Genomic DNA, 20,187 nt, shown 5'->3' on the forward strand with positions numbered 1-20,187 from the left:
AAAACTATTGTTCATAAACAGATTAAAACATGTTTTTATATTCACAGCCAAACAACTATTTTATGTTTGTTACACGTTCCCAATTATATAGCATAAGCTAAAAAAAAATGGTTCTTGCAGTTTAAATTGCTTTTATTTGGGTTATGGTTTTTACTTGGCTTCTTAAGGGTTAACATTTCCACTTGCTTCTCCTTTTTTGTTAGGAGGGGCTGTGCAGGGTGAGGGGTTAAAGGATTACAACCCTGGCTTCTGCGTTCAAATGTTAATGAAGTTAATGAGAGAAACCCAATCCTCAAATTTCAGTCGTTCATGTTGTTCTGTAAGGACAGATCTCTATGAAGGTGCTCAGGAAAACCTGAAACCAGCCATGCTTCCTGCTGCAACAAAACATCTAAAAGGTAGGACATTATTTTTCGGTAAGCTGTGTGAATAGGAACACATAACAAACATATAGTGAGGTTTTCTCACATGTGAGTGCAAAAGTGGAAACACACTTTAAGGCAGAATGTGGCTTTAGGAAAGATAATAGCTTTAGACCCTCCATCCGTTTAAATAACATTGAAAAGGATGGCTATAAACACAATTAAGCCACCCCATCTGCATTGGTATATCCTGCCCCATCAGACACCAATCACATACAAGCACATCCGCCCTTGTGAAGTGACAGGTCAGTCAGATACTGAATACTGAAAGTAGCTTGCAAAAGAGGAAGAGGAAGCTATCTGACACCAGGTGTTTCGGACAGCATGTCCCTGGAGGCTGTTGGTTCCTCTTACTGACCATTACATTACTACAGACCACAGTAATGATAGTGGGGTCTGTGTCCCCTGTTGGACGCTGTTATTCCCTTCACCGACCCCACTATTTGACATATACAGAGGTGTCAGATAGTAGCAGTGCCAGGAGCTCTGCAAGACAGCAAAGTTTCAACACACCCCCTACCATATGTGAGTATTCATCTTCTTCTTTTTCAAGCTACTTTCAGTTTTATTTAATTGAGGTGACACTAAACTCAGGAGTTAAACCTTGAAATACAATCAAGTACCTTAACTAAAAACAAAAATGTATCTTATTTGTGTATCACTCTGCTGTAGATCCTCAAATCATCTCTGAATTGGTGCTGACACTGTCCTTCCTTCTGCAGGGTGGCTACTTTTGTCCCCCACAGTCCCTCTGTGTGTTGTAAAGTAGCCACTGCTCCAAGCTCACTCCTATGATGGACTACAATCTCACGTTTAGTTCAGATTGTCTATCAGGGGAGCGAGCTTGGAGTGGTGGCTACTTTACAACACACACACAGGGACCATGGGGAACAAAAGTAGCCACCCTGCAGAAGGAAGGACAGTGTGAGCAGCAATTCAGAGATGATTTGGGGATCTACAGCTGAGTGATACACAAATCAGATACATCCTTGTTAATAGTTAGGGTACTTTAATTTATTTTTAAGATTTAACTTCTGAGTTTAGTGTCACTTTAAGGAAGCTACAAGGGTCCCTTTATGATAATTACTGTTTAACAGTAGTACCCTTTGATCCTGCCAGAAGTACCCCTTGGAATACACTTACCAGTGCCACTCAATGTATACTAAGCTGAGCTGAGTGTATTCAGCAGTGGTTGATGCCAGCTTAGAAGAGACACAGCTAGACAGACAATAACAATAACAACAGGTGTATGAGTATTGGGGCTCCATAGCAAAACCATTAAGGGGCCCCCATCACTTTGCTCTCTTACTCAAAGTCAGTCCTTCTAGAGACAGAAAATCTGATCTGCCATCACAGCAGTTTTAGAGAAGCTCCCAAACGAGCTGCAGTGTATCCAAAAGTAATTTCCAAATGCTGTTTCTGCTCGTGTGAATTGCTTTGTAACCAGACAGTGCTGTGCCCCAGAGCAAAAGTTTAGTTTGTTATGGGTATAGTTATGTCCTTGGCACATCAATCCAAATCTTAAAATGAATGGGCAATGTGATAGGTTCTCTTGCTAGATGCCCCCACCAACCCACTGCTATTTTCCTTGTGCTCCCCTACTGCCCTGTATTCCTGCAGGGTTGCTCAGGCTAATCCCTCTACATGTTCTATGTCAGGCAATGTTTGAGCTTATCAAGGCTTAATGACTTTCTCACCTCTCCCACATGACATTGCTAGGGCCTGGCGATTGACCACTCAGGCCCCTAGCACTGCATTCAGCAAAAAGCAGTACATTCAATGGCAGACTGACAAATGGAACAGTGAAGGAGCATGGCCAAGGTGAGGATTAACAGGAGAGAGGTTGGGCTGGCATGAGAATGTGTCAGTTTGCCCTGAATGAGCAAAGGGACAGAATTATTTTCAATATTACAGCACTAACTGCCCTAAAACAATCAGACACAGACATGCATGCTAGTATAAACCACAGAATGGCAGTACTGATAGAAAAATAGTAATATACTAACCCGGACCGCCTCAGCCTTTTTGTGGAACATTTCTTCCATATCCTTTGCAAGTTTTTTTACAAGATGAAGTCCATCGATTTCTTCTATAGAGACTTCTTTCTCAAATTCTTTGTATTTCTAAAAAATAAAACGTGAAATTCATTAATCATCTGTTTGAAATATGCACCAATTTACTTTTATGATGGTCACAAGACAAGTGGTCTAATGGAGCACTGGTCCAAGACTATAAAATGGTTTTGTCTACACAATTTATTTTCAAATAGTCTTGCATGTATTAAGCCATGTATACATGCTTTGAATTTCGAAATTTGATGCGTGGTTGCCACTGTCGGCACCTTTCTGACCAGCATCCCTCAATCAGCTGATTGAAGGAGCATCTCGGACATTTGCCGGCCGAACAGAGCTAGGAAACTGCAGGCGATTCCTCGATCAATGCTCCTTAGAGTTGATGGAGGAATCTGGTTTATGTTCTCCATTTAACCCACAGGTTGTACGAAGAAAATAGAAGTGTGTATACCCGATGTATATACCTTAAAGGAGAACTATGCGGTGAGTGCTTTTCACTCACCTCATAGTTCTAACCGACCTGTGACAAACCACCAGGCTAAGTGAGATCCTCTGTTTAGATTTTGATACATTTTCGAACAAGGATGTGTAATGTGGTGGATAAGGAACTATGGATTTATTTATCAAAACACCTGAGAGAGAAACGATGGATGCTTTTCATATCAACAACAAAGCATTCTTAATTTCAGTTTGGAAACAGTTTTGGAAATGAAAGGAAGAATGTTATTGGCTACAACAACTACTATTTGTAGTTGAAGACAAAAAAAGAAAATTATTTGGTATTGATAGTTACTTAGAAACTGTATACCATGGCATGGACCAATAGGAAAGTGTCTACTCAAACCAACCAAATCCCAACTGTTAAAAGAGTCAAAGAGATGTCTAGCTTGTTGCTTTGAGTAATACAGATGCATTGATTTTGGACACTTTATTGTACCTTTATTAAATCATGTAGCAAGTCACAGATCTTGTCAGTTATAATAAAGTGCAACATATAAATACAGACATGTGTCAGGTTTCCATTGTTGTCTGTGCCCCCATTTTAGAGAGTGATCTCCCTTTCTGTCTTGGTGACCGTTGAAATCTGAAATTTTATAGCTGTCCCCAGAATCTCCTCACAGGTGTCATCCACCTACTGTGGGGAAAATTTCCCAATAAGCATTAACAACCCTCCAAACACACACCTATCTAAAACTAGAAAGAATATTTTGGCTTCAACGTATAAAAATGACAGTTAATTATTTAACAAATGCAGTGATCTGTGTGCTATCAGCAAACTACAGTATACATTGGATAAGCTATAATAAAAATCATAGCACAGTTAGGTCTGGGCATAACAGATACACCAGCAGAAGCAAACAACACACAGCCATGGCAGATCAGAAACCAATAGGTGGAATTGGGCAGAAGAAGTCCTGGCAGCAGAGTAAACATTTGGGTTGGGTGCATTTACAAATGGCAGCTGTTCATGCTAAATGAAAACAATTTTGATTATAGAAGAATTACCAGGGAATCTTTTTCTATCCCAGAGGCTAATCCCTAGCTGCTCTAAAGTAACAATGAATTTATCCAGCCCTTATTTTTACCAACCCTACTTCTCTTTAATTTAATTGATCTGAACTTTGAGAAAAGACACAAATAGGCTTGGAAGCTATTCACTGACAATTGATGGCTTTAGGGAAAGTCAACATTACACTTAAAATAAAATTAAACCTTCCTTTGTTTGTTTGTTGTTTTTTTTTTTTTTGCATATATCCACTGCTAGCAAGCAATAGATATATGCAAAAACATTTTTCTTTTAATTAAAAAAAGTTACCAAATAGGTAAAAACTTCCGCCGCTTGCTCCTGCCCGAAGATCTGAAGATTCTCGAGCGGCCGTGAAGGATCATGGGATGGGCGCATGCGCAGTAGAGATCTTCAGCTGGGAGAAATGTAGAGACACAGGGTAAAGGATGTAACACACTGCACGCAAAGCAGTGCGGAGCGGTGGCACACTGCCTTCACGTGCAGTGTGGCATGTCATTTTCACTTCGGCACGTCAGCTTGCTAGAGCTCGCATAGCTGATCGTGCCGAGAAGAAAAATGTAATCTTCAGCCAATCGGCTTGCGTGTATAAACCCACGCGTCACAATACAAAGTCCATTCGGTTGTTACCTGTGAGCCGATTGGCTGAAGATGCATTTATTCATCTGGCCGTCCTCAGCTCACACACTGCATGCGAACCTCCATGTCTGACAGCTCTGCTTTACTCTGCACGGCTTTGCATGCAGTGTGTCACGGGCTTAAGTCAATGTACGCAGCCGGCAGCGTGCACGCGGACAGACATAATGGGACCTAGGAGTCTGCGCTGGATCAGAGACCAGCACCAGCGCTGAAAGGGGTTCCTGAAAACTACTGGAAATAAGAAGATGATCGGATCAAGAGACTGTCAGATTTAGAAGAGAAAATGAATGTTTTTATATAGTAAACCTGCACTATATATATTATTTTAAATGTTGATATCAATGAAAGAAACTTTAAAAGGGTCAGATTCAGAGAAGGAAATGTATCTCTTTTATTTCTTTTTTTTAATAATATACCTACACAATCTTAATAATTAAAGACTGAATATTATTATTATTTTACATAATCCCAACTGTGAATGGTTCCATTTAAATAAACATATTTAAATCATCCCCAATTATTAAAGCTAGTAGACTAATGGCTATGGTCTATGAAAAGGGAAAGGTTTGTTGGATGAGCCTCAGTTTGTTCAAGTAGAATCCTCTTGTTAAAGACAATAGATGACAGGAGCCAAATATTAATGAACAAACACAATGACTCATCACCTAGTTGTACAGTAAGGTGAAAAGGAACCGACAGCAACGGAATGAGACCAGACAACTATTTTCATATATAGAAACAAGGCTAAATTCACTGAACACTGATATCTGAATCATCCATGAAGCTCAGCAACTCAGCAATTCTGAAAGTGTCAATTTGCAGCTGAGCAATGTATTCAGTTACTAACAGCATATGGAATTCTGTAGAAAGAGTGGGACATCTTGTGACACTTCTTACATTGTGGTGCACTGCATTGTGCTGTAATGCAGCTGTGTTTTATACATGTGTTGGGGTATCATTCAAAATAACTGGAACAGCAATTCACTAAAATGTGCATGATGCGCTACACATGCCACGCACATGTAAGTGGAACACTGTAGTGTGTACAAACTCTAATGGGGAAGAAGTATTGCCTATAGAGTGCCTAAGAAAAAACAAGAAAACAGCTTTCAATTTTATTTACCACCAGATAACTACCGAACATATCAGATTTTGGTGAACCTAGCATTCCAAGAAAACCTGTCCAGGCAGCTAGCTAACAACACCACAATGGCAGGAAACCATTAAAAGCATCTTAACTAATCTTCAATGTGAACCTGTGTTTGCCCATACCTGGCAAAGTAACGGTATAGCTTTTCAGGAAGGTCGAAAGGAGTCAGTATTTGCCTTGCAGTTTGTAGTGACCATTCATGGTGCCTTATCAGGTTCAGTTTAAACTATGTCCAGTGCTTCTGGGGGAAAGGGTCTATCCTGTGTATATATATATTATATATTTATATATATGGCGAAAACATGGAACAGTGGTGAACCTTCCCAGGAGTGTGCAGCTAACCAAAATTAACACAAGAGCGCAGCGACGACTCATCCAAGAGGTCACAAAAGACCCCACAACAACATCCAAAGAACTGCAGGCTTCACTTGCCTCAGTTAAGGTCAGTGTTCATGACTCCACCATAAGAAAGAGACTGGACAAAAATGGCCTGCATGGCAGAGTTCCAAGAAGAAAACCGCTGCTGAACAAAAAGAACATAAAAGCTTGTCTCCGTTATGCCAGAAAACATCTTGATTATCCCCAAGACTTTTGGGAAAATACTCTGTGGACTGACGAGACAAAAGTTGAACTTTTTGGAAGGTGTGTGTCCCATAACATCTGGCATAAGAGGAACACCGCATTTCAGAAAAAGAACATCATACCAACAGTAAAATATGGTGGTGGTAGTGTGATGGTCTGGGGCTGTTTTGCTGCTTCAGGACCTGGAAGACTTGCTGTGATAAATGGAACCATGAATTCTGCTGCCTACCAAAAAAACCTGAAGGATAATGTGCGGCCATCTGTTCGTGACCTCAAGCTGAAGCGAACTTGGGTTCTGCAGCAGGACAATGATCCAAAACACACCAGCAAGTCCACCTCTGAATGGCTAAAGAAAAACAAAATGAAGACTTTGGAGTGGCCTAGTCAAAGTCCTGACCTGAATCCTATTGAGATGCTGTGGCATGACCTTAAAAAGGTGGTTCATGCTCGAAAACCTTCCAATGTGGCTGAATTACAACAATTCTGAAAAGAATTCCTGCACAGCACTGTAACAGACTCATTGCAAGTTATCGCAAACGCTTGATTGCAGTTCTTGCTGCTGAGAGTGGTCCAACCAGTTATTAGGTTTAGGGAGCAAACACTTTTTCACACAGGGACTATATATCTATAGAGAAAGAGAGAGACAACTCCTGATGCAACTTTGGGTAATGTCCTAACCTTTTTTTTAGATAAGCCCTGCTGCCAACATGCCACCAGTCCAGTACAAGAATCTATATTGGCCAAATAAGTATGGCAATGGACTATAATATGGTAGGACCACAACTAACTTCAAGTCAAAGGGGGTGATTTACTAACCTAAACACACACACACACCAGGTGTGTGTGATTTTCACACAGCAAAACGTATTTATCAACCAAAAAGTCTCTAAAAGCATATTTCCACTAATGCCATATATGTAAAAATCATGCACATGATGCATATATAATGCTGCTTCACAGTTTAGACAAAAATGGTTAGCTCATGCATTTACATTCCTTGCATTCATCAACGCAAGCAACACAACATAGAGCTAATTTACCCAACATCACCTTGGAATTCCTTCAGGGCTTTGCACAACACACCTGCTGGGTGTGTACACATTACAAAGGTGTTTAGATTCCACCCATAGATCATGCTGGGAGGGAACACACTGCAGAGGTGTATACACGTTTGTGGTGTGTTTATAAGGTAAGTAAATCAACCCCGTGCAAAACAATTAAAAATAAGGAAGGGTGCCAACACTTTTTCACACAACTGTATATATATATATATATATATATATATATATATAGAGAGAGAGAGAGAGAGAGAGAGAGAGAGAGAGAGAGAGAGAGAGAGAGGGACTATATATCTATAGAGAAAGAGAGAGACAACTCCTGATGCAACTTTGGGTAATGTCCTAACCTTTTTTTTAGATAAGCCCTGCTGCCAACATGCCACCAGTCCAGTACAAGAATCTATATTGGCCAAATAAGTATGGCAATGGACTATAATATGGTAGGACCACAACTAACTTCAAGTCAAAGGGGGTGATTTACTAACCTAAACACACACACACACCAGGTGTGTGTGATTTTCACACAGCAAAACGTATTTATCAACCAAAAAGTCTCTAAAAGCATATTTCCACTAATGCCATATATGTAAAAATCATGCACATGATGCATATATAATGCTGCTTCACAGTTTAGACAAAAATGGTTAGCTCATGCATTTACATTCCTTGCATTCATCAACGCAAGCAACACAACATAGAGCTAATTTACCCAACATCACCTTGGAATTCCTTCAGGGCTTTGCACAACACACCTGCTGGGTGTGTACACATTACAAAGGTGTTTAGATTCCACCCATAGATCATGCTGGGAGGGAACACACTGCAGAGGTGTATACACGTTCGTGGTGTGTTTATAAGGTTAGTAAATCAACCCCAAAGCCTCATAGCATGCTTCTTGGAATGATTCTCCTGGGTACACAGAAAATTATTTCAGGGTTAATGTAAGTTCTTGCGGGCACATATCAGTGCTTGCCATTTGGCTATGTCAATAGCTCCCTTTAGACAGTCTCCCTTTAACTTCCTCCTCTCATGAAATTTCCATTTTCATGCACTGCTAAAAGCATGGTATTACATTTCAGGAGCTAAAGCTTTCATATGTAGTACATTTTATCAGGGATGCGTATTACTGTCATAATTATAAGCTCCAGCTTGGCAGATAGCAACTAGACACACTTCCAGGATAAAGTGTAGTTTTTTTTTTTTATACGGACATAAACTGAACTTACTGGTGGCCAATTTACTATTCATTATGTAGCAGGCAGGACTTACTGTAAAAGGCAAAAACTGGTCAATGTAAGTAAAGTCCACAATATTTCCATTATCTCCCAGGAAGTAGATACACAAACAGAATGACTTGGCAGTGCAGCAGAAACCTTGCTTGTTGTGTCATAATTAAAATATACCTTTCATCTCTACGGAAATAATATTGATCACCATCCATATGTAAGAGGTATTCAGTCAGACCACTTAGGTTTGTTTTTTTTATAGATAAACTTTGATCTGCTTATATTTTGCCTTTCCTGTTTCTACTTTCCCCTCTCATCAATATGTTAAAGAAAGTTTAAAATAAAACAATAATAAATAAAAAATAAAATAAAATAATACTGGCAGGGTGCTGTACATAGCTTTCTGAAAACATTACAGCACCATGCCTCCTCCAAGGAGCCCAAAGCCTGTTATGTATTGAGATTGGGAGGAGATATGCCAATATCAAATGCCTTAATGGATAGATGCCAGTCTGGAGAAGTGGGAGTTCCTACACATGTGAAACTAGAAAGAAATGGTAACTGCATATATTTATAACCGGCCTTTGTAGCAGGGTGTACATGGGAAGGCATACAACAATACAAAACACAAAAAAGTCCCCAGCACACCTGCCAGCTAGCCTGCAACAAAACAAATTACCCTGTCAACAGTATGCGTTAAAAGCAGAGGTTTTAGTTGCACAAACTTTGGCCAAAAATATGTAGAAGCCACACTGCCCCGTCAAGGCACCCCTGTGAAGTGTGGTCCTAACTTTATTGAGTCTCCATGTGGGAGCATATTAATGCAGGCAATAAATTGAATGCAGGTGTACCTTGAGGTAGCTTACTCCTCCTGAAAAGGTGCAGGGACGCACTGCAGGCCCAGCAATCCAAAATGCATGCTGGGGCCCCCAGTGCGTCCCCACATCAAAAATGGTCAAACTAGAAAGAAATGGTAACTACATAAATGTATAACCAGCATTTGTAGCAGGGTGCACATGGAAAGGCTTACAACAATACAAAACACAAAAAAAGTCCCCAGCACACCTGCCATGTGCATTTTGGATTGCTGGGCCATTGTTGCAGGCTAGCTGGCAGGTGCACTGGGGCCTTTTTTTGTGTGCTTTGTATTCCTACACATGTGGACACATGGTGCTGAGCCTCCATGACTGGAAAAAAATGAAATCCAGTGAATTAAAGGGGTGGTCCTGGGGAAGTCAAGCTGTAGAGTAAAGCACCAGATGATCCTGCACCTCCATCCAGATAAAGGGGTGGGCTCTATCTGACTTGCTGAAGCTTAATGCAAACTGGGAGAAGCTTACAGTATGCCGTGACACCAACATATTCAATGTCACTACAGGAGAGGAGTCTGTCTACCTAAGGGAAGGCAGGTGCTAAGCTTTATCGAGGAACTACAACCTTCAATCCCTTACAGCCAAGGAAGGTGCCATCTTACCCTCTATTGAGGTTGTAATTGCCATGGTGCTAAACAAGTGATTAGCTATGACACCAGCCACCTTGACAGAGGCCCTGATTGGCTGTCTTTGCCTGACAAACAGAGCCAAGGCAAAGAATCTGAAGCATCTGGCTGAACCTGGGTTCCAACTCCGGGCTATTGAGGACAGAGGTGCATTTACGGAGCTCAGCTGCTTTTTTGCTGGCAGAGCCATTTTTGCATTTTTTGGATACATGTTAAAATGCACATTTTAGGCCTGAAGATTACCTAAAACCCTCCAGAAGTATATATTTCCTAAAAAGCAGAGACTCTGTAGAATAAAAATGGTGGCAGTTGCAATGTTTTATGTCACATGATATTAGTGCAAATCTTTATCAAAAGAGTTAAAAATAATACTTAAGTTAATATTAGTGTAGTGCACATAAACACAATATATTACCCTTTTTATATAAACTATGAGGTTGTGCCAAGTAAATAGATACCAGAACTGTGTGCTGGTGAAACGGCTAAAAACTACCCTAATTGTCCATAGGCGATGCTTTAAAAGCCTGTACAGGTCCTCATTTTAGAGTTAACCATAAGTAATGGCCATAGAATTAGTGCTCACACTCTGGCATACATGGCAATACCCAACATGTGTGGTGCAATAGTCAGTTTTATACATAGGCACACGACATGTGTTTTTATTTTTTATTTTTAACTTAACATTATTGTTTTCACAAAAGAGGCTCACAAGCATTTAATGATGTATTCATGATTACAAAGCTGCATCAATTTTAGTCTTTTATAACTTCCTGGAATCCAGCTTTAAATATCTAGTCCCTAAAAGGTATTACTTCTGAATATTGTTTACTTTTTCTGCCTGTGTTTTCTGGCTAACCGAGGTTGAGGTTGCAGATAACAATAGCAAATGGATGTGCGTCATTCATTTAATATCTCCTTCCAGTAGCATTTTCTTAACAATGTATCCTTTAGAAAGTAAACGTTTGGCCATTTTTGTATTGTTGAAAAGCACCTTGGCAGAATCTTGATTTCCATTGTGCCCAATGGACACTTTCACATTCTGTTTGTTGCTATTCAGGACATGTAGTCACAATGACGGCACCGTTTCTGTAAATTTTTGGACAACTTTCGATAACTGTGAATTTGAAAGCCTGCAAGTAAAAGGTGAACATAGGCCCTTGGACATAACAAATATTTGAAAAGACTGTATAGGCATATCACATTCATACAGGTAAAAAGAAAAAATTCTTGCATTACAATAGTCAGAGAAGAAGGTTTTAATAACACAGTACAAAGAGCAATGGAAAGCTATTGATCGTCCCTGAGGGGCTTCTGAAGGTGGGCTGTGGGAAGGTGCAATTTGGATCCTTGAAGTCCGATTTCATCTGGGGGTAACTGGTTAATGAAGAGGGGATCCATCTTCTGGGTGGTTTGATCCCTGTGGTGAGGTCTATTGATTGTGGAGGTGCAAAGCAGGTCCACTAGTTTGGGAGGTGCAAAGCAGGTCCAGCTGGAGATCTGTTCTGCAAGCTTCCCTCCCACCCACCTATGGTTGTGTGATTCAGATCCATTGGTTGCAAGTAATTGCAATTCATTTGCGAGTTGGACCTTTGAAGGTGGATTTCCGCTGAAGATAATTGGTAAATTAATGGGAGACCCATCTTTGGTATATATGGCGTAGTGGTTAGCGCTTCTGCCTTGCAGCACTGGAGGTCCCTGGTTTTGAATCCTGGCTAGGTCACTATCTGCAAGGAGTTTGCATGTTCTCCCTGTGCTTGCGTGGTTTTCCTCCGGGTACTCCAGTTTCCTCCCACATTTCAAAGACATGCTGGAAGATAAATTAGTTCCTGTCTAAATTGGCCCTTGCTTGTGTGATAGGGACCTTAGATTGTAAGCTCCTTGAGGGTAGGGACTGATGTAAATGTGCAACTATTTAAAGTGCTGCGTAAAATTGTCGGCGCTATATATATATAATTACAAACCCATTTTAAAAGATGACAGATTGCAAGTTGCTTATGAAATGAAATCTGCTGCCTTGGTAGACAATATTTAGAGGTTACAAAATCAGCAGATCTGTACTCTTCAAACCCTGCTTGTTTTAGTAATTTCCCTTTGTGTTTAAATATTATGATCATACAACTGCTACATAGAGATAAGTAAACTTCTTAAAATCTGCTTTGGAGTTGCCAATCCGCCCCCCTTATCCAAAACTGCAAAAGAGAAGTTTCAGCTTCAGTTGTTCTTTTCACTGCTACTTTTTAGCATTTAAATAAACAATACTATTATCTGAAAGCTGGAAAGAACGTTAAGTGTAATGTAAACTACGGTGGCCCATCATCACTTTCCTAAATCACCCAGCACCCACTCTCCCGCATGTGCCTACTGCATCAATTGATTTATATATACCTTTATATCAAGCATTATTCTGACCGGTAATCTGACTTTATGGGTTCTCCCTGTTGTTGTCCAGCTGTGATGGAGGACAGCCCTTTCTGCTGCCCTGAATGACGCTCACATATTGACGTGTGAACACTGTTCAATGCAGCAGTACTGTGAGCCCAGGCCAGTGTGATGACGCATCCCCATTCGTTTGTGTCCATATTACCCTGGGCTTACAGAAAGTGGATTGAATGGCACTTGTCTATCTATTTCCAGCATCACCAATCACAATCACACTTCCAAGGTAGGTTTGAATCCGTTTGGTGGCTGTGGGACACAACTTAATCCTGCCATTTTGTCCTGAGGCTTTTAGTGACAAACAGCAGCAGGTGAGGTTCAGGATTACCAGGTTACTGGTATCTGGTGGGAAAGTCACGAGTTGGTTAAGCATTACCAAGAAAAATGTCTGCCAACAGCTAAAACTGCTCAAATTCTAATAAGAATGAAATGATATATGTCAAAACAGAAGATATGTACGTGTTGTGTTGATGATTCATATTAAAGCTACGATAATTTCATTCTCCTCATGCATGCAGTTGTCTGTCTGCATCTTATATAGAAATCGACTTCAGGAGGAGTAAATGGAGAATGTGAGGAAATAAAATGGTCGAAATTTGTATTCTTGTCAGGGAACAAACCCTTATAGAGCATTCTCAGTGTAATGATAATCCTAATTGTATGTATTACAATCCTGTCTCTGTCTTCACCAGCAGCCTAATCATTATCTTACAGCTGAAACATTTCCTCAACGAAAATTACAATAACCGACAATGTACATGAATATGTAAGGTTGTGGCTTTTAACAACACAATGAAGCCAATTATAAACTATTGTTATATTTTTTAATCCTATGATTGGGCTAACAATTTTAGGATTTTGGATCTGTAAAAAAGTTACACCTCTGACTCTACAAAAGCCCCCTCACCTGCACCCCTTGACCTTTAAAGAAGAACTCTACGTAGAAAAAAAAACTTACCCTTGCAGTGGGCTACTCCTGTACTGCAAGGGTTAGGTGCTGGCTTTGTCTAGGGGACTCCACTAAATAAGTTTTAAGCTCACAACACATGCTACAGTCTAATTGTACAATCTCCTTTAGATCTACCCACAAGTGTGAAGTACAAGGGCCTAGGTGCTCACATAGTTTTGGTAGATCTAAAGTTGATTGTATGGCCAGATTGTAACATGTATGGTGACCTTTACTCACCTGATCCTCAGTTTCATGGCAGTCAGTGCTCACCTCTCTTCCCCTCCGCTCCGGCTATTGAATGTCCCTCAGTATCCTCACGTCTAATGCATGTCAATGGACCTGCATAAGGCATGATGACGTCAACTGTAGACCGCCAGAGCCCAGGGAAGTAGAGGCTGTGGGAACCAGTCGAGCAGCTGGAGGGACCGAGAATCAGGTGAGTAAATCTGTTTTTTTTTTTAAATCCCCTAAACCAAAACAAGCACTTAACCCTTGATGTGTGGAGTTAGACCCACTGCAAAGGTAAGGGTTCTTCTTTAAAGAACACAGGTCCCATTAAAGATTTCATAGGCAGACTGTCTGTCCATGCTTATGTTATCATGATACTAGCATAATTATATCTGTATGGATGGTCTCATCTAAAGTTGTGATGGCAGAGCAACCTACATAATCATTATTGGGTTCAGATGTAATGTAGATGTGGAATTGTTACATAAGGCCAGGATTGTGGACACTGTGCAATCTGCATGTTTTCTAGAGGTGTGAACCCTAAGAGGGGCTAAGGTGCAGAGTCTAAGGAGCCACCTAGTAGGGGTCGACCAATATCTATTTTTCGGAACTGATACCAACTATGGGCCACCTTTCAGGCTGATAACCGATATCAGGTAACAATATTCAGTTTACATGCAGCTGCGGGGGTTCGGGTAAGTAAGTCTGATTTACTCCTGCCCCTAGACAAAAACAAGCACTTGACCCTTGTAGTGCAGGGGTAGCCTACTTTTTTTTTTACCCGGAGATGGGCTTCAACAATTTTCAGTTACAATGTTACCAGAGCCTTTGTGTCAGGAAGCCAAGCTTGTGCGTGGGCATAGTTTGGCTCACAAAATTGTGTACTGCCAGGCGCCTCTGCGCAGGCGTGCACATGTTGCAGATTTTCACGCTAAATGCACTATTTAAGGCTGTGACATTCTAGCCTCCAATGCTGACTGGTCTTCAGCTGTTCCCTGTACCTGTATCTTGAAACCAGAATCCTGACCCTGTTCTTCTGTTGTTTGACCCGGCTTGGCTGACTATTCTGCTGCTCTTCTGGATTCCCTCGACCTCGGCTTGTTTCTAACCACGCTCCTGCCTGCTGCTCTGTACTTCGCTGCCGGCAAATTGCTGATCTGGCCTGTCCCTGACTACGCCCTGTCTGCTGTCCTGGTACCTCGCTGCTCGACTGTTACAGATCTGGCTTGTCTTGGACTTCGCTGCTATCGGCACTCGTGCCTCTCCTGTCCTTGTGCACCTGTTCCACTTACAGGGGTTCTTGGACTTGAGCTGCAAGAGAGGCCTTCTTTATCAACTCAGACTCCTCTGAGGTACGTGGTTCTGACACTTTGTCAGATTGAGCAAGTCTTGCAAATAAGATGCCAGTCCAACTTTAGATATAATTAATCCAACACAATTGATTTAAGAAAGAGTTTGCAATTTTCATTGATAATCACTTCACCATCCGCAGTCTGATGACCTCAATCTGTCGTTGATGTTTCTGTACACAAAGCCACTGCAATTGTTTTTATATCTACACATGTGTCTCTTTAGAAAGGTGTATCATAAGATAGAGGCACATTGTAGATGAGCTCAAGATTTTCTGACAACAGCTGCACTGGTTTTCAAGCTGCTTTTTTCAGACTAAATTGCTTTGTGAGAATTGTTTTCAGTGTTTCCAGTTGGTTTCACTTTTCACTGAAATTTGAATAATTCTATCAGTTCTCCAAAAGGACCTGAAGATTGCATTTTCAGAAAGCTCAACATATTGCCACTTTCTTTTGCTTACCATGTATCCATCTTTTATGCTTAAATGTAACAAAATCAATATGTTTTAGTCTGATGTATACTATATTTTTATGACCAATCCATCCAAAACTCATGTTTTTGAAAGATGCTTGAGATATAAATTAACATATCTCTCAGTAAATATCTGTGTATAAGGTCTCACGTCTGTACACCTGCTGTGGGTATTCCAAGAGGTTCCCGCTCTCCTTGGTTGATTGTACATTTATATTATGTAGAATGCATAATGTGAAATAACATGGAGATTGTTCAGAAAACCAGTGGTGCCTGCACTTTAATACTGTTATTATCAAATGCATTTTGTAGGGTAGGACAGGTTTGCTTTCACATTCATTGAATAAGGTAACCATAGAAGCTAGAAGTCTCAGTAGAAAGACGGAAAGCAAGACATATGTCTTCCCACACTTGAGACCTGTTGCAGTCTTCTTTGCTATTTGGATGGATGCGGTGAGAGGATGTTGCCTTCTCCTCATGGAAGAAGAAACAAATAGGACTTTCATGACAGTTTCTTGAGAAAATAAAAAACACTCCTTACTACACCTACATGGGCTGATTTTGCTTGGGCCCATCAGTTTACTTGTTCTATCAGGACCTCTATGGCCAACATAAGCCCAGAGGGCCAAATGTTGGCCTTCTAGCTGTGTTGAAACTACAAATCCTTGTTGCATTGCAAGATTCTGATAGCCACAGACATGCCTTCCAAGGGCAGATATATAATCGGACTTTTAGATGGAGGGTTGATGTAACTACCCCAGCTCCTGTTGGGGGCTCTGGGTGTGTTATATAAATTTACACAAAAACTGATCAAATTGTAAAACATTTGCTTCATTATCATACAGAATGGAGGTCATCCAATGAAGTTTAAGTGATGGGTACAACCTGCAAGTCTTCCACCTGAGTGACAGAGCACATTTCATCTAATAAGAATAGAAGCCAGCCAAAAGTTAAATTCTATAACTAAATCACAAATACACTAGGAGTAGACTTGAGTTTTGGTTTCAGACTGAATATTAGTTTGACCCAAACCCTGCCTGTTTGCAGTTCAGCTAATTGGCAAACAAACTGGCCACATCTCTCCAAACCCGCCACCTTGATAGTGTTCACCCGCCGCCATTATAACCTCCCGCTGATGCTGCCCCACTAAACACTAGCATTTCCTGCAACACTCACACTAATCTGCTATGTAACCTTAAATCTTACCCTAATTCTCCCTTTAACACTAACCAATTCACTCATTATCTGTAAAAAATAAGTCAAGGCAACCGGACTTGCTGTATTTTTCTTGAAGACGTTTTACTGGACATCCGACCAGCTTTCTCAATTCAGAAAGCTGAATTCAGAATTGAAATTCTGAATTGAGAAAGCTTGTCGGATGTCCAGTGAAATGTCTTCAAGAAAAATACAGCAAGTCCAGTTGCCTTGACTTATTTTTTACAGATATACAATGACCTGGATGAATGAGAACCTTCACAGACAATACACTCATTACTTTGATAAATACAGCATGGACTATTAAGCCACATTTAAACTGTTTTTCTCCCTCATAAAAGTCATTGTGAATAAAAAAGCAACTCAAAAGTAGGTCAAAAGCATCACAAATACATGTAATTTTCCAGGAAAGAACATTTTGATTTGCTCCTCAGTCTGATGCCCATGTCTACAAAACCTTATATAGAATGATTTACATTAAAAGTTGTTCCCATCTGGTGCCCCAGGGGTCAAGAAATGTCTTGTTTAATCATGCTTGTTATGGTCCTGACATAGCATTTTCTCCCCAACCCACACGCCATCATAGTTTAAATGGCATTAAGAGCACAAAGTATTATAGGAAGCTACATTAAATTAACAGATATTTTTTGTTTACTAGATTTAGATATGTTTTCTTGGCTGACTGGCTTTTGGGATTTCATTATCCTATCAGTCAGTCAGAGCAAGGGCCACCTGGTTCCTGACAGCAGTTAAGGCAGGACATGAAGGTTGCAAGGTGGGGGAAAGATGCAAAAGAGGAGTCCAGAGAAGAGTGAAGGGTGCAAGGTAAGTCATCATCAAGCAAAGAGCAGGATAGTAGTTTCAGAACACCAGATTATAGGCAAACTGGGACCTTTGGGAATGTAGTAGTCTACAACTATGGCCAGACACTCAAGACACTCTACAACTATGGCCAGGTTGACTGTATGTGTCTTTATTTAGATCTGGCACACAGGTTTCCCCACAATCAAACAATAAAAGAAGACAGCAGCAGTGAGTTTAGGGTAGGAGATAAACATGTTTTACTGTTACTGAATTGTGTACAAAATGTGTAAATTTTTTATCTTTGGAAAATGCCTGTTCAAGAGAAGCATAATGTGGGAATCAATGTGCTACCCTCCAGCATTTCACTTTTGTAAGGAGAGTAAAACTTGACAGTAATTTTGTTTTACAGCAGAGAAAACTGTTTCTCAGCAAGGAAAAATGTATCAGCAAAAGAGTTAGAACATGTTTCAGATAATTGCTGAAATGTAGTAAAAGTTCTGGAAAAGAACTCTAAATGGTAAAGATGATTTGGTTAACAGATAGCTTCCCACCTGCCATTTATGAAAAATGTTGGCTCTGGCTGGTGACCTTACACAGTTTTCTTATAGTACTGCCCAAGGGCAACTTTAGGACTGGTAATAGGGGCATCACTAAATCCTTGCACCCAAGGCATAATAATTCTTATGCCACATTGGGGTACTCTTCTACTGAGTACTCTTCTTCTTTTACTCTAAGAATCATTCTTTAGGACATGTAGAATATAAAACTTTGCTGAATCTAATATTTGCTTTGCTTCCATCATTTTTATTTTTTGTGATGGAGGCTTGGGATCCCTGGCAGCAAACTGTCAGAGAGCTAAAGGAGAACTATGTGGTTAAGGCTTTTCCCCATAGTTCTCCTTAGGGTAAAGGGAGGACACAAACTTGCGTCCTCCCATCACCCTAGGCTCAGTATAGGCTAGAACTATGAGGTGAGTGAAAAGCACTCACCTCATAGTTCTCCTTAATGATATCAAAGAGATTTAAAATAAACCAACTGTGAGAATGCAGAAACGTGAAATAAAAAGGTAGAAGCAAGGATATGGGGGGCAATTAAAAGCCTCTGCCTCTTCTTTTGTTACAAGCCACTCGTTATTTCAATATAAAGTGCCCAGGGGTGCCCCAGATCTTTTAAGAACCTAGCAATGTGCCCTTCTAGTGCCCATCCCAGGTACGCATAACACAATACACATTTTTTAGCATTCCTTGCAACATAAGTAAATCGCAAATGCTCAGTGTGTTACTCCAGTCCCGTCTCTGTAGGTCTGTAATCCAGATCTTGGCAGGTCGTCTGCTCTTGAAGTGGAACTTTAACAATTTAAAGGATTCAAAGATGAACTCTTGGCAGAAATGTTAAAAAACTCCAGAAGTCAATCAGGTGTGCTGCATGCATAAGGGTGATTAGGAACATCCAAATCCAAAAACAAAAATGTCAAATATTGCAGCTTACCAGTCCATAGATGTGGTTGCTGCAGTAGTGTTCTTTTTTTAAGCTTTTTATTTTCCTTATTACATCCTGTCTTAGAATGGCTCCACTATATGGAGGAGCAATGGAGACTTGACTAACAAATTAAATCCAAAGTCCAGCCAACACTTAGTTACATGAATAGTTTATGTTTTTCCCCTTTTAGGATAAAGGTTTTACATAAATTAATAAAAGCTGCCTATTGTAAGCACCCCTGTCAGTGTTAAGTGGTTTGTCCCAACTCACTAACTTCCACTTTTGCTGGACAGCTTGGCCTGTTAAAGTAGGTAGAAAAATAACAGACTTTCTGACATGAACACTAGGCTAAAATAAAGAAAAAAAAAAGCCTAAAAAAAGAAAACAGCCACCAGATCTAATATTGATAAGCTGCAATATATTACATGTTTGCTTTTGGGTTTTAGATATGCTTTAATTTAGGGATAATAGTCCTAACTGGTGTATGTCAAACTTTTATTTTATATATGGGAAAGGGGAGGCATGTTGAATGTGAGTGATATAATGTGAGGTGTTTTAGGTGCACACTTAGTTTTATTATTCTTTCAAATGAAACAGCATTGTTCTGAAAACAAAAGGCAACTCCAATAACATGTGAATGCTAGGCTTTTAGCACCCTACAACCTGAGATAAAACTCAAGAACCCCCTAAAACAAATGAAAACCCCAAAATACCACCCAAAAAAACAAAATACCCCAATTTAGAGAGAAGCCTTGCAGTGAAATAAAAAAGCAGCTTAGAAAAAAAAGGCCCTTTAAACCAACCATAAAAAAACAATAAATCCCCAAAATAAATGAAAACCCCCAAAAATACCCCCTCAAACAAAAGACTCTTTTTTAAAGAAAGCCTTGTTGCAAAATACCCAAAATATTGGAGCCTTTTTTAAAAGGAAGTCTTTCAGCAAAAAGAAAAAGGTTACTATGGATGGGAAAGCATGCTAAAAGTGACTGCTGACCTCAAATCAACCAAACAAAATATAGCAAAATATAACAAAAAATAAAAAAGACAGCAAAGAGCTAGGAATCACAATAAAAGTACAGATGC

The 20,187-nt window shown here is 40.1% G+C and overlaps 1 protein-coding gene across 1 annotated transcript in view; it reads right to left on the minus strand.

Annotated features, from left to right (window-relative positions):
* CACNA2D3 (calcium voltage-gated channel auxiliary subunit alpha2delta 3) overlaps positions 1-20,187 on the minus strand; it is a 786,579-nt gene that overhangs the window by 616,099 nt on the left and 150,293 nt on the right. The window contains 1 exon segment of the mRNA XM_018555257.1: positions 2,429-2,545. Within this exon segment, the coding sequence (XP_018410759.1) occupies positions 2,429-2,545 (117 nt within the window).

Source organism: Nanorana parkeri, unplaced genomic scaffold, assembly GCF_000935625.1.
Source record: "Nanorana parkeri isolate BGI_ZX_2015 unplaced genomic scaffold, ASM93562v1 scaffold189, whole genome shotgun sequence".
Taxonomy (NCBI): Eukaryota; Metazoa; Chordata; class Amphibia; order Anura; family Dicroglossidae; genus Nanorana; species Nanorana parkeri.